At 42.9% G+C, this 14,991-nt stretch overlaps 1 protein-coding gene across 1 annotated transcript in view; it reads left to right on the forward strand.

Moving 5' to 3' along the window:
* The window catches only part of LOC124619506 (EP300-interacting inhibitor of differentiation 3), a 101,560-nt gene that overhangs the window by 32,124 nt on the left and 54,445 nt on the right, over window positions 1-14,991 (forward strand). The window contains exon 2 of the mRNA XM_047145952.1: window positions 8,931-9,011. Within this exon, the coding sequence (XP_047001908.1) occupies window positions 8,931-9,011 (81 nt within the window). The remainder of the gene's footprint in view (window positions 1-8,930; window positions 9,012-14,991) is intronic.

Here is a 14,991-nt window from a genome sequence, read left to right on the forward strand (position 1 = left end):
TGTCTTCGAAAATAGGCCGATTACTGAAGAAAAATAAAATCAAGGTTATCTTCCGTCCACCAGCAAAGAACCGGGCCCTGGTTGGATCCGTTAAAGACGATTTACAACTGAAGAAAGCAGGCGTCTACAAAATTCCCTGTGAATGTGGCTCTGCATATATTGGCCAGACGACAAGAACTGTCCATGAACGATTTATAGAACATGAAAGATACACCCGTCTGCGGCAACCGTCAAAATCAGCAGTAGCAGAGCACTGTATTTCATTGGGACATTCAATGGAATACAATGGAAGAAAAATTTTAGCCACGGTTTCCGGTTTTTGGGATTCCGTAATCAAGGAATCAGTGGAAATACGTCTTGCCAATAATCTTATAAATCGTGACAACGGCTTTCAGCTGGATAAAATTGGAATCCTGTTATTAAAATTATACAATCACAGCGGAATCGACAGTGTCATTCGATACTCAATGACTAGATGAACCTTTATTTTCACCACCGAGGGCAGCTCGTACAACTTGGCTATGCTGCGCATGTCAACACCTGACGCACGCGCTGTAGGATGCCAGTACATTTCGCACGCGTGAGATTCGGCATAAATACCGCGACTGCACCTGGGCTCTTCAGCAGTTGTGTACTCACCTGATGATGGCCGGACGTCTCTGGGCCGAAATATCGTGGCAGAATGTCGACGGGATCCGGCTGCATACCCGGAAATTATTAGAAGAAAAAATGGCAGAGAGTTTGTTTGAAATAAGAAGCATCTATAATAATTTCTTTTGTTATTACCACTTGTATTTCAAAGTAGTTGTGATGTCAACTATTATTAGATGCTATTACCTGATTACACAATCTGTGTTCATTCAGTAAAAATAAACTTATTCAAATAATTATATTACCTCATGAGTTCTCACTTACATTCTCCTTATACTATCCTCCCATTGTTCATTATCCATTCATTTTTCACAGAAATTGAACTAATCTCTGAGGGTTTGAGTTAAAGATCCCTTCACGTCATCCTTTACATACACAAGGTAAGAGTATTCTGCAGTGAATCAATTCGAACGAGGCGTCAGAGTTTACGGCAGATACTGTCACCTTAAAAGTTCACATTACCAATTAGCTCAGTCGAATTTACATTATGGGTGTTGTTGCATTGCTGGAGGAAATGGTCTGCTGTGTCATTGTCATCACTTCGAAGGAACTGTCGGTGTAGTCTCATTTGAGGCTCCACCTTGGAATACACTTCGCTCAGCAGCCTTGTGATATGAACTTTGTTAACAGTGAGAGCACAGCTTCAACAAATTTTCAGTACTGTTCTGCTTGCAATGGGCTCTGTTAAGGTTGCACACCCTATCTTCCCTCCCAGACTCCCCAAGGGGCCTGACTGTTCTGTCATCAGTGGCGCCCATGGAGCCCCAAACTGTTGCAGCCCATTCTTTGTTCCCAGGCTGCATTCTCTTCACCGTGCTCCTCCCCCTCCGCCCTTGCTCCTCCCCCTCCGCCCTTGCTCCTCCCCCTCCGCCCTTGCTCCTCCCCCTCCGCCCTTGCTCCTCCCCCTCCGCCCTTGCTCCTCCCCCTCCGCCCTTGCTCCTCCCCCTCCGCCCTTGCTCCTCCCCCTCCGCCCTTTGCTCCTCCCCCTCCGCCCTTTGCTCCTCCCCCCTCTGCCCTTTGCTCCTCCCCCCTCTGCCCTTTGCTCCTCCCCCCTCTGCCCTTTGCTCCTCCCCCCTCTGCCCTTTGCTCCTCCCCCCTCTGCCCTTTGCTCCTCCCCCCTCTGCCCTTTGCTCCTCCCCCCTCTGCCCTTTGCTCCTCCCCCCTCTGCCCTTTGCTCCTCCCCCCTCTGCCCTTTGCTCCTCCCCCCTCTGCCCTTTGCTCCTCCCCCCTCTGCCCTTTGCTCCTCCCCCCTCTGCCCTTGCTGTGGTCAGGCTCCCTGCTGATCAAAACGTCTTCTGCCGCCCAGTCTGCAGTTCTTCGTGCTTGTGATCATCTTGATGACATCCTGCTGTCCATTACACCACACCAGTCTCTGAGTGTTGCCCAGGAAGTCATTTTTCATAACGACCCCATGCTTCAAACTGATGAGGGACTCCAGTCCAATCTGGAATGACGGGGCGTTCATTTTGTTTAGCATGTGCAGAAAGGTCGTAAGAACAGCTACACCGATACTGGGGCCTTTATTATGGCTTTCAGTGGTGATACCCCCTTCCACAGAAAAGGTCAAGGTTTTGTGTTATCGGTGTGACATGAAGCCGTACGTCCTGCCACTAGTGAGGTGTTTTTAGTGCTTGCATTTTGGTCACACATCTTCAGCTGTGCGGCAGACCCTCTAGGTCATGACTGGAAACCCACTCCATGAGGGAAGCCCTTGTGTTCCACCACCCATGTGTGAAAATTGTCAAGACTGTCACTCTCCATACTCCTCAGATTGCCTGGCTTACAAGAAAGAAAAGAAGATAAAGAGTATAAATACCTGCATTGATTATTTTACACTGATGCTCATCAGAAATTTGCCAGACTTCATGTATCGATGACTTCTTCTTTGCCTCTCTTATATCCTTTCCCTCTCCTCCCTCTTCCTTATCCAGTCCTGGCCCCCGTTCTCTCCCTCCCCTGTGGTTCCACGCCCTCACCTGCGGATGCTGCTGCCCCACCCCCCCTTTCTTTGGTGCCCACTGGGGATGGGTGCCCTCAGCATCTCTCATGCCAGAGGCCTTCTACCACAACTCAGCCATGGCACACACAGTCTGTGTGCCCAAGTTCACCTACTCTTTTGGTTCTGGATCTTGCAGAAGCTGTCTCTCCCTTTGTAGCGTGCCCACCTCAACCGGTGAAGAGGATGGTGATGGTGTGATAGTGATGGTGATGGTGATGATAAGAAAAAAAAAATCCCAGTACAAGGCCCACCCTGGCACCCCCAGAGGTGCGAACTCACCTCTCGCAGCCCGACATCTTATTTATGGATGTCACCCCATCCACGTTGGTGATGGATTGTGGCCCGGTGGCATGATCGGCTCCAGTCCATTTGCCTCCCATTTGGATACCTGCTCTGTGATTATGCAGTGGGACTATAATGGATACTACTGCTACCTCCCAGGGTTGTAGTCCCTTGTTGACTTTTACTCAGCATCTTGTATCGTTCTCCAGGAATCTCATGTTACTGATGCTCAATCACTGACTCTTTGCGTGTTGGGTGCTTTTTTGGAATGTGGCAGGCCCTTTGAGGGCTTCAGGTGGTGTCAACATGTTTGTCCGTATGGATATTGTTAGTACGTGGATACCACTTTGAACCCCACTGGAAGTGGTTCTCGTTTGGTTCATTTGGACTCTGCCATAACAGTTTGCAATCTCTGTCTCCCTCCTGGCAGGCTACCTACACTTGTTACCCTAACTACCTTCATTCAGCAACTCCCCCCTCCTTTCCTCCTTGTGGATTTTAATGCCCATCAAGCTTTGTGGGACAGTGCTGCTTCGTATAGTCAGGGGCTTCTCATGACCAATTTCTTGCAGATGACTAACTGTGCCTTCTTAATTATGGTTCCCGTACTTATTTTAGTACCACATATTGCACAGGATGGAATGTAACAATATTATGAAAGGGAAGTTGCTACTCACCATATAGCAGAGATGCTGAGTTGCAGATGGGGGGAGGGGGAGGGGGGGGGGGGGGGGAAGAAAAGACACTCTTGAGAGATATATCATCTCTTTTATATGGTAACAACTTTCCTTCTCATAATATTATTAAACATTTCACTGTGCATTAGCAGGAATCTGATGTAATCGTCAGGTTCTGGGCATAACATTCCCTATAACAGGGTTTCATGTGTATAGTTTTCTCTCATTTTAAATCATTCATTGGACCAGTGTCTTGTTTTCTTATTCTTTAAATAAAATTCCAGAATAAATGTTTACCCATATTTGTAGCCATTCCAGATAGTGTTTAATTACAGAATACACAAAAAGCATCTGCTTCATCTGTGGCAAGATAAGGTCAAACTTGACAGGCAAGTTTGCTCTTTTAGGAGGTTCTTAAAAAGTATCAATGTTTGTGAAGTAATGATCTGGTTCTAAGAATAATATTTCCCTTAGCAGATTTTCATAGACAAATCTCATTTTAAGCCATTCCCTGGACCAGAGTAGTGTTTTCTTCTTTTTCTTTAAACACAGTGCCAAAGTCAATGCCATAACTGCTATGGTTGCATTTGTGGTCATTCTCACTACTGTCAAAATACGCACGAACGTGAACAGCATCTGCTTCAAAGTGAGGTTAAACTGACAAACATTGTTTGAATGTGTACAGGCTTGCTAGGTAAATCCGTGGCCAGATAAGAGCGATTTTGTCAGATATATTTGATCGTTTATGGAGGGCCTTAAGAGAGGCCCCCACCAGGAAGAAACTAGGCATCGCTGGCTGCAATGGAATAGAGGTGCCACCAGTCATTATCGTGGAAGGGCAGCTGGGCTGCTGAAGGCAGCAGGAGATGCTTGTCAAAGGCTTGTGTCAAAACTTCCACGGCAGCCATGCGGGGGTGGCCGAAGGTGGTGGCAGTTCGAGAAGTGATGGATGAGGGCATGTGCAAGGTCCAGTTTGTACTGGAGTCTACCCTGTCAAAAAAGAAAAGCAGGATTTGAGATATGGTGCCAAGGCAATAGGAGGAATCATGAAGGTATGTGATTTGGTAGTTAAGGGACGCAAAGAACATATTGCAATCTCTGATGTCACATCTGTGTGAGACAGAACGAGGGAACGCATCGTGGTGTGCTTTTGGGTTCTAGAGCTGACACCAATTGAAACACAAGCGAAGGATTGTGGATGAGAGGATAAGGGCCAACCAGAGTGAGGACGTGGGTGGCAAAACAGTACTGCCGCATGTATGTTGATCACAACTGCCTGGTATCAAAGAAAGCTGCTGGAAATGAGAGGTGTGAAGAACAGGCACGAATGACAGACAGTGGGCTCATTTGACGGCAGTGGTGGCCCAACGGTGCGTCGAGGTGCAGGGGGGGGGGGGGGGGCAGAGGCACACAGGAGGCACAGGAAAAGAGGGGGGGAGAGGGCTCAAGAAGCAGAAAACAAAGGCAGAACAGAAGGTGAATTGGACGCAGAATGATATTGGGCATGACCCACATGAGGGTTGCCGGCCATGGCTGCATCCCAAAGTTGAGGGTGCTGGAGGATAGCAGTGCTATTGGGCTTGTAGCCAGAGAGGGTGGCAGCCACTGGGACAGTGCTGGATGAGAATGTGCTGCTGGAGCAGACAGCATAGGCACTGGTGGCAGGTGTGTTGGTAGTCCCAGAGCTGGAGGCAGTATCTGTGTTGACTGGAGAGAGTGACGCCATGGCTCACAACAATCAGCACTGGGCGAGTCAGTGGTGAATGGCTCAGTGACACTAGAGCCTTTGTCACAAGAACTGGTGACAGAACAGTCGCCTCTGTGGCGCAGGAATGGGCAGAGACAGTGGTGCAGCAGTAGGGGGTGCACAGTGCTGGTGTCGGGACTGGCAACAATGATGCCGGAGGCGACTGAAGACATGACAGGTCTAAACGGGAAGCACAAATGGGTGTATTGAGCTAAGAGACCAGAGAGGACGGAGAATCAGCACTGGACGGGGAGAGTGCACATGGGCACGGGATTTATTGTGCCCAGCATACTGAACAGGAGCCATTCACTCTACTGAGCATAGGAAAGGTTAGAAGGTTCGACTCCAGGATTAAGGGACGAAAGAGGGCAATAGGTCAAAAAGCCAGGGAAGGCAAGGAGAAGAGCTCATTGGAAGGAGTTTTTTGGAAGGAGTTTTCAGTGATGGGTCAGGCCACAGAAGAACACTAAATATAGTTGATGAAAGCAAACCATAGCTCCAAAGTGGTAGTGAAGCCCTGGAGCATCAAACATTGCTGCATCAGTGTTGGAGAATGGGAAACAGCCTAGTGGGTGCTGCTGGGGAAGGATTGCTCAGGCCGTGGCATTGGTTTCTGTGATGGGGCTGGGTGAGCAGACTGTTGCACAGGGCAAATGTGGCATTGCACTGCATGTCCTCGATGTCGCGGTGCATAGTATGTAACTGGAACGTGGTATTGAGACAGCCGAGGGCAGCCACCGCATGATTGCAAGTCAGAGAAGCACGAAAGGGAGACGACCCCATGAAACACAAAGTCGGCATTGTGGAACAAAAACTGAGAATCCTCGTCACTACTTTTACATCCTTAGATTGCATGCAATGATTGATGATTCCACATTAGACAATATTTACTGCAGTCTCGCCACCAAAAAGTAAACTTCCACATAAGTAAATGATAACAGAAATGATCGTCCTTGATCGATATGAGCAGCAACGGAGTTTGTTGTGCTCCACATAGGTCATCTTGTAAACTCAGGTGCCCAACCACAACATAGCACTGGGTCCCAGGGAGAGTGCTGAATGCTTCCGAGTAGTGTAACAGAGCAGTATGGTGTGGTTCAGAGTCAGCTGTGGTCCAATAGATGGGATGCATAGCAACCAGCATGAGTGGCCTAGACTGAAGCTGCGACTACAGATGTCCACTGTGGCTTGCACCATGGGTTAAGTATGCTGCGGCGGTATAATGTCTGCAGACTCTGCAAGGATCACATGTTTGCAGGCGTAAGATAATACATGATAGCAGCACTGCTGTTGTTGCTGGGCGCGCTGCCTGTGTGTGATGGTAATGGTCGCACATGGTGCTTGTTAGCATTGAGCCTATAAACAAAATGTTTGCAATCAGCACTGAATAAAAGCACAGGAGGTACTGGCGGGATGCATAGCCGTTTGTCTCCAAAGGAAGAGTGCCTGCAAGAGTAAGGAGCAGCAATCTGCCGGGTGTAATAGTCGTGCCAGAACAAGAGTACCAGGGGCACAGTTCTGCATATACTCCAAACATATATGCTATTTGATGCCTTTTGCAAGCCATTAATTATTTGTCATTGTTCTGTTTGTCCAAAAGTACTTCGAATGTGCCCTGAAAATCTTCACACTGCTGGCTTTGTCAGGGAATGTTCGGTGTGCAGACCACACCTGGTGTTGAGGTGGCCAGTATCAAAGATGGGAGAGGGATGGAGTGTAAGCACCAGAAGCAAGACAGTTTGAAATGAAGAGAGATAATTAATGCAGATCGTTGTATTCTCTGTAATTTATGGAGTACAAAAGTGCTTGTCCAGACTGGACTGTAAGAGTGTCCACCAGTGTGGGTGTAAGTAAAATATGGATAGGAAGGAGAGAAAGGTGGTTAACATTTCATAGAATGAAGGCTTTCATGCCAGGTGTTGTCATCACTTAACGCTTCCGGGCTGAGATGCTGTGGTCCATACATAACTCCCCCCAGACATTTCGCCTTCGACTGCGGAAGGTATCCTACAAGGACAATCAGCAAATTGCTTGTTCTTGGAGGATGCCTTACACAGTTGAAGGCAAAACGTCAGGATACAGTCTTATGTATGGACCACGGCATCTCAGCCTGGAAGTGTTTAATGTTAATTTTTGTCAGCCACTGGCTGGTCAGAGAGAGCAGAGACGGAAGCAGTTGGCATGAGGCCATCTTTTTTGCCTTAAAGCTAGATGCCGAGAGTGTCCACTACTCTGTACCGTGCCTGGAACTCAAAAAGCAAATTCAGTCCTCTGCCTCCCAGGATGGGTCAAGTAACAATCAAATTCTCTCTTTCTCGTTTCTCCCTATTGGGTAGTTGGTGGGGTGGGCACTTTTAGTGCACTCAGCATAGAGCTGAAAGCATACCTTGTCAGCAGTTTCAACCAGAAAGAACCGCTTCCGTTCTGAAGGGACAGGCTTGGTTGGTCACGTAGGCACTACGTGAACTCTTGCTAGGTTCCAGAGCCTGTAGCCTGCTTGCTGCCACACATATGAAAGAAAATTTTAAAGCGTCAATAAATTACACCCAATAACCAAAAGTGGCAAGGCAACCTTTACATCAGTTTGAGAAACTCAGTGGATAACTCCATGTGTAAAAGTGCCACCAAAAACACCTGTAAGAGGGTTGATGTGCATTAGTAACCATGTTACACTATTACATGCACTTTCCCATGGATATGATGTATGATTGAACTTATAGCATTCGTCCATGCTGGTCTTGTAATTGTGGATGCAGCTATGATGCACTGAGTTGAGGGAGCATGATCCAGCGAGTCATAAATGTATGGAGATGCAGCAAGATTGGTGTGAACATCTGCTCTGAAGACTATGTATGTTTTGTGGAAGACATGCCATCGTTGATTTTGTATTTTAAATATTACAGCTTGCTACTCTTTCTGAATGTAGGAACTTACGGATAGGTATCATTTAGGAAACATGCATGCTACTGCATTATCGGACAAATCAAAATCGAACTTCAGTCTTCTAACATGTAGCTCTGCTCACTACACTAACCGAGCAACAGAGTTACACAGTATTGAATGAAGGTGCTTGCCTTGCATGAGATTGCTGTGTTGCTGAATTTCTTTTCTTTGACATCTATTTTCTGCAAAAAAAAACAAGCACAGAACAAAATTTTGTAAGACATTTTTGTACTGTTAACATGGAAGGAATCGCACTTAGACATCAGAGTGCACAAATTTTGGATCATCTATATTCAGTTCCCATTTGATGCTTGTGTAATTAAAAAAAAATATATTGAAAGGAAAGAATAAACGAATTGACATTCACTGAACAAGGGGAATAAATAGAGCAAAATGGATAAACAACAGTAAAGGTTGCCACTGCTCAAAGTTTAGTACAAGATATGAACTGGTTAAAGCTTAAGCTGATAATGATTTCTTAGATGCCAAACTTGATAAGCATTCAGATTTTTAATAGAGAAGTTACTGTCTGACCTTAACTATTTTAACATTATGTATATCTTTTATTTACTTGAGACAGAATTTTTGAGCAGTCAGCGTTACAATAATTTCTGTTTTTTGTTTTCTTTAGTGACAAAAGCAGATGGAGGCGAGTTTTGTGCTGCTGAAGTAATGAATCTTGTGGAGGAGTCACAGAAAATTATCGAATCAGGTAAAGTTTATTGCATAAATTGCTAATAGAATAAGTAATACAAAATCACGAGATGTTGAGTGTTAGGCAGGCACATAATTAAAAATAATCTTGATATAGGAACAGTGGAGAAACTGGCAACAAATTTCATAAAATTATGCTTTTTTTAAACACCAACTGTTAAAGTGTTGACTGAACAGGTGGTACCTATTTAAAGAAGCATTATTTATAAAACTGCCGTTTAATGTAACAAATGTATTTATATGTAAGTAAAAGGACTTATGATTAACTTATTATGATTTTCAAAATCAATGATCTGTACGTATTACCAAGTTGAATATAATAGTCATAGTTGCTGTTGCTAATATTGAGTTTTCCATTTACTCCTTGTTTTCACTGTTACTCTGTGGTTTTACTGTGTTTGTAGAAATATGGTTTCTGTTGTGCATGTACTGCTTTTTCCATTGAATAAAACCTCAATCTTTTATAAAGCTATTGTGTTAATTGTACAAAATTCTCATCAAAAAGATTATGGGTACAGGTGTGAAAGCAGTGTTTTTGTAAATATTAAAAACAGAAGTCGTGCATAGAAATACAGTGTCGGTTCGGAAAGTTAAGTGTGTGTTGATGGCTTTTTGTCTTCACCAGCTGCTCTTTATTTTATACACAGAGACCTGAAAATGAGTGATAGAGCATCACCTAGACTGTCAGTGGCTGAAAAGCTGGCTGGGTGCAAAAGTTACTCGACAACTCTCCTTCAGATCTAAGGAAACTGAGCAGTTTTTGGAAGAAGACACAGAAGAGGCACATTCCCTGGTTATAATCTTCGTGGATAAGACATTATTTCCATATAAGGGACACAAGTATGCAGCAGAAGCAGTCCTGCATTAGAAGACTTTGGACACACATGCGGAGTGGACTTGCTTAAGACATTAATCACAACTCAGAGAGTTGCAAGTTGGTAGACTTCTAGTGTGGTTCAAATCATAATGGCTGCACTTAAGTTAAATGAAATTAAATTCCTGGCTAGCGAATACTGAGTGTGAACTTTGCATCTACCTGGATTACCTGATAATTATCAACCTATGATTGTTGAACTTGAAAACAGTATTCATATTATTGAGGAAAAAGACCTTGTTTCACAAAGCCCCTAGCACCCAGCGCATGTTGGTCTATCGATTTCTCATATGGTTTTGAACTTATCCCTGTTGATTTTTGAACAAATTGTAAGTCGATTTCTGAAAGAATTGTAAGTTGATTTTTGAATGTGTGCATAGTGTATGTGATGTCTGCCAGGGGAATCCCCGTCGCATCTAGAAATAAACTTTCCTGCAGACAAATGGGGACGGGTCTATACGAGCTGAGCGGAATAAAGCCGAACGGATGAATGCCAGTCGCTGTTTATGTGGTTGACTGGGTTTGCAAATGATCAGCGTTGTTATAACTACTAGTGAATTCCATAGATTCAGACTACCAGAGTGGAAAAAAACAACTAACAGGAATAACGGGCAACAAATATTGTGTATTGTCTCCTCCGGGCGTCCAAGGAAATGAAATTATGACAGAAAATTTTTGGCCAGACCACTACACTGCTAAGGGCCAGTTATACAGTCCTCGGCTAGCAGCCGCTAAAGTTCTATTGTGGGAGTAGCGTGGAAAACGCATTGTACGAACACTAAACAGGTGACAAAATTAACCAGAGAATAAGTTTTGACACTGGCAGGAATAATTACAGAATTAGTGATAAGATTGGTTGTTAGAACGAGGAAGGAGAAGAAACAGGGCACTCACAAATTACGGGAGAATATGACGATTCGAAATTTATTAAAAAATTTAGTACTACTACTTTTCGACCTCATGCTTCAGAAACTAGAGAGTATGAATGAAATGTGAAACTATTTCCTAACACAAAACTTTTTGCTTTTAGTAGGCCTAATAGGCATTTGATATTGGTACTTAGTTAATTATATTTCGACGTGTTATAAAAATGACCATTTGTGCCAAAACAGTCTCGTTTATTTGTTGTGTGTAACAACTGCTGCAATATTGGCAGGCCTATTTCGTTTTATATAGCAGTGACAAAATACACGTAATCAGATCGAGAAACCACACCAGTCTTAGGTACAATTTGTATTAACATCTTTTCTAGTATTAGACAACGTTTCGTTTTTCCATGTTGCAAAACGTTGACGAGCTTTGATGAGGTAGTAAATCCTTTCCCAAAAAGGAAAGTACGCCATATGTTACATGTTTGAATTCCACAGAGTGAAATTCAAAAGACGTGCAATGGAAGAATGCTGTGTGGAGAGGCGTGGCACTGCATTTTGCCACACTTAAGACCAAATAACATGTCTTACGTTCCCTCGAATATATGTGTTTTATGTATCAGACTCTTCAGAAAGATGTTTGCTACAAAATGAAGATTTTTTGAAAAGTAGATTTTTAAATTTTCAGCGTCCTACCTCAAATGCTCAAGGGAGGGAGGAGCGCCACTATCAAATATCGCTCCAGTTCGGAAATATCCTAGATCCGGACCTGATTTACAGGGTGGTCTCAGTTGTAGTGGGAGGTGGTAGTCTCCACGTGATCCGTGTTTACATTAAGTGATTTTGCTGTTTCCACTTCTTTTATTGCTCTCACTTCGAATGAAAACAAAACGGATTTCTGTGGCCGGGAGCTACCAAGTGAATTAAAATACATTCACATAATTACGGAAGGCTAAAATGTGTAATTAGTTTCAGATTTTATTTTGTTTCCACCTTTCTGACAGTCAAGCGTTAATCGCCTTGCAGAACAATGAAGTTATTTTTGTCGGTTTGTTAAAGAAATTCGAATTTTACTAATCTTTTCTGCTGAGGCAGCCAATTTATTTGAAACTAAGTGTTTAATTCCACACTATTGGCTAGTTTCAACTGTTCACTGCATTTCAAGTTCACATTATCATCTTCTAGCACATATGGCATTATGCCTTAATAAAGAACCAAACATGAGATAATACAGTACAGGTACTCCAAGACAATTTACATCCGAATCTCGACATATGAATATGCACTTTAAGCCGAATTATGCATTTTGTATAGTCCACAAAATTCCCATGTTCTTGGAGTGTCCTCTAATGTCTTGTTTCTTTTATGACATAATGTAAGGTTTTAATGCTTTACACGTATGAACATACGGGCTTCCTGCATCATTGTAGCTGCGCAAGTGCTGCAACAACTGTTGTTTGGCGCGCTCTGGCAACTGCTGAAACGATTATATTCCTAACAGATCACGGGAAAATATTGCGAATGGTTCTTTGGAAAGCGTTACTTTCAACGTAAATTTCCTTTTACGCAAGATGAACTCTGTGCGCTTGAATGTCAGATGAATTTCTTAAATCACAGAGCATTTGACTCTCATTCAAAAATCAAATCTTTGAGGGCGACCATTTAGAATATTTTCGAGCCCAGAAGATCAGACATTTATGGCGTCGTTAAAAAATTTACTGGCACATTTTTGTGATGTATCTTTAAAGTGTAACACGCGCAAAAATGATCATTATGTTTTAAAGCTTAGCTTCTCTCGCAGCTTATTAATCTTAGTGACAAATATTAAACGTAAAAGCTTTTCTTTCCTTTTCTTGTAGCAACACTATGTATATATGTATATTAATTTAAACCATTACCTTTTCGTATTTGTGTGTTTGCGCTACTTTACAGTGATGTTGCTATTGGCTGACATCATCACGTGTCCTATGATCTGAATATTCGCTGTCATGGGCTGGTGAGATTGCTTGACATGAGCTACAACTGGCTTACAAAAGCGCATCACAATCTCGATTTCAATCCTTCAGAAAGTAAAATGCGGTGTTTGGTGGAATTCGAATTTATACTTTTGTAATAAGAAAATATGCAGTGTACATGTTGCTGCACATCAGACATCTTTCTAAAACGTGTTTTTTTCCCTGAGTTTCATTTTCTAAAGTGCCGGGAAATTCTACGCCAGTGTATAAAATCACAACTGTTTAAAGGATTGATAAGTTTTACAGTTTCGAGGAAAAGTATATTTTTACTTAACATGGAAAAAATGTATTTTTATCTGGGAGAAAGTGTATTTTTAACCGGGAAATGCGGGATTTTTTTTTCCCGTTGTCCACGTATACACCCTGAACTACCAAAAGTTATTCTAAAAACATCTTAGAATTAGTCCACTCTGATTTGGGTGGGCCAATGGAGACAGTGTCTGTCAGTGAAAATCTTTCTCACTTTTATTGACAGTATTTCATGATATAAATTTTATTGTAACCGGACATGGTTTGCAGCACACTTACTTCGAATCTGTTAGGTTGGAGGTAATGTGGGATTTCAGGTCATCTATCTCAGGCACATGAGCAGCTATGGACAGCAATGGAGGTAAAGCTGAGATTTTTTGGGGTTTGTGTGGATGAAGACAGTACAAAGTCACTGGGATGTGGGGCAAAGGAGGTAGATAAGGTGGTAATAACGAAATGAGACTCAGAGTTGGCTTTTGGTCTGCTTTTAAAGTTTCTTCACATATTTACAGAAACCTGCCAAAGAGCACACACTGGTTTATCACTTGAATCAAAAGACTCACTCAATGTACATGTAAAAGACGGGTGAGGCTTGTAACCTCACACAGTTACTAGATGCTCCAACCAATTGATAGAACAAATGCCCACACTGGCCTAACACACTGTGAGGAGTGTACACACACAGTAACATCTAATGATGGTATCCAGTCAACAAATTGTGAAAGGATCCAATTACAGTTGCTCTAATCAGACCCTTAGGTTCAGTTACCAGTCACAATGGAAGTGACGAACAAATATTGGTACATACAGGCAAATGTACAAAGAAAACCACGAACTGCGATCCAGAGGTACATGTCGACAATTTTTACAAGTCCTCTTTAGCGTACAATTTTAATGGACTAAAATTCTCATTCACACAGTTCCTGCTGTCAGCTGGTGATCATCTGAGACACTGGCTTCTACGGATGTCACGATTAAACTTTGCTTTTGATTGTAACTCTACTCTAGTTGTTGATTGGTGCCCTCTATATACGACACTGGTGCCTATTTGCTTACAGATTGTGCATGACTGTCACATTTTACACCCAGTTCAGTCAGTGAGTATCGGCAGTTTCTTATTGCATATGCGTTGTTCTGACGGGATTGGTGAAAACGGCCTGCACTGTAAGAGTCACCAGACTCGTTGCTCGATTAGGTTTTTTATTTTTTTGGGCAACCATTCACTATTGTTATTATAGTTTGTCTATTTTTTGAAGAAAAAGTTTGATGTCACACAGACATTTAAAAACTTCAGTGTCATTGTGGAAAAGCATATAGGTAGAAACACCAAAAAGTTGTTCTCTTACAATGGAAAGGAACGGACTGAACTGGATGCAAAATATTTTTAGTTCATCAACTAAAAATATTTTGGACTTTTGAAGGTATCATCCACCAGCTTTCAGTACAATAGTAAACACCAAGATGGTGTTGCCGAGAAATCTAATTGAATAATGGTTAAAGAAAGACTGTACCGTGATGTTCTGTGCCAACTTGCCAAAGATGTATTGGGCTGAAGCTGTGTCTGCACCTGCGTAACTATCAAATCATTCTCTGTCCACCACATTTGGAGATAAAATGCCATATGAATTTTGATACAAGGATTTTTGGCTGTAGTACAGTGGTTCACATTCCAAAATACCACTGCAAGAAATGGGATAAAAAGTCAGAGAAGTTGACATTCGTAGACTATTGCCTGGCAACCAATGCCTATCAATTTGTCGATAGGGAGACTTGCCAGACAACCGTTGGCAAAGATGCAAATTTCCTGAAGGATGAGAATTTTCGAAATTCAAAGAGGGAGGAAACTAAGGTCACCATTGTGGCAGTGCTGATTGAAACGTGTATTAGTTTCTCATGATATGAATACTTTACATACTGAAAAAGAAATTGTCAGTAGATAGTGATAATGGAATCTTTTATTGACAGTGATAC

Source organism: Schistocerca americana, chromosome 6 (genome assembly GCF_021461395.2).
Source record: "Schistocerca americana isolate TAMUIC-IGC-003095 chromosome 6, iqSchAmer2.1, whole genome shotgun sequence".
In the NCBI taxonomy this organism is placed as follows: Eukaryota; Metazoa; Arthropoda; class Insecta; order Orthoptera; family Acrididae; genus Schistocerca; species Schistocerca americana.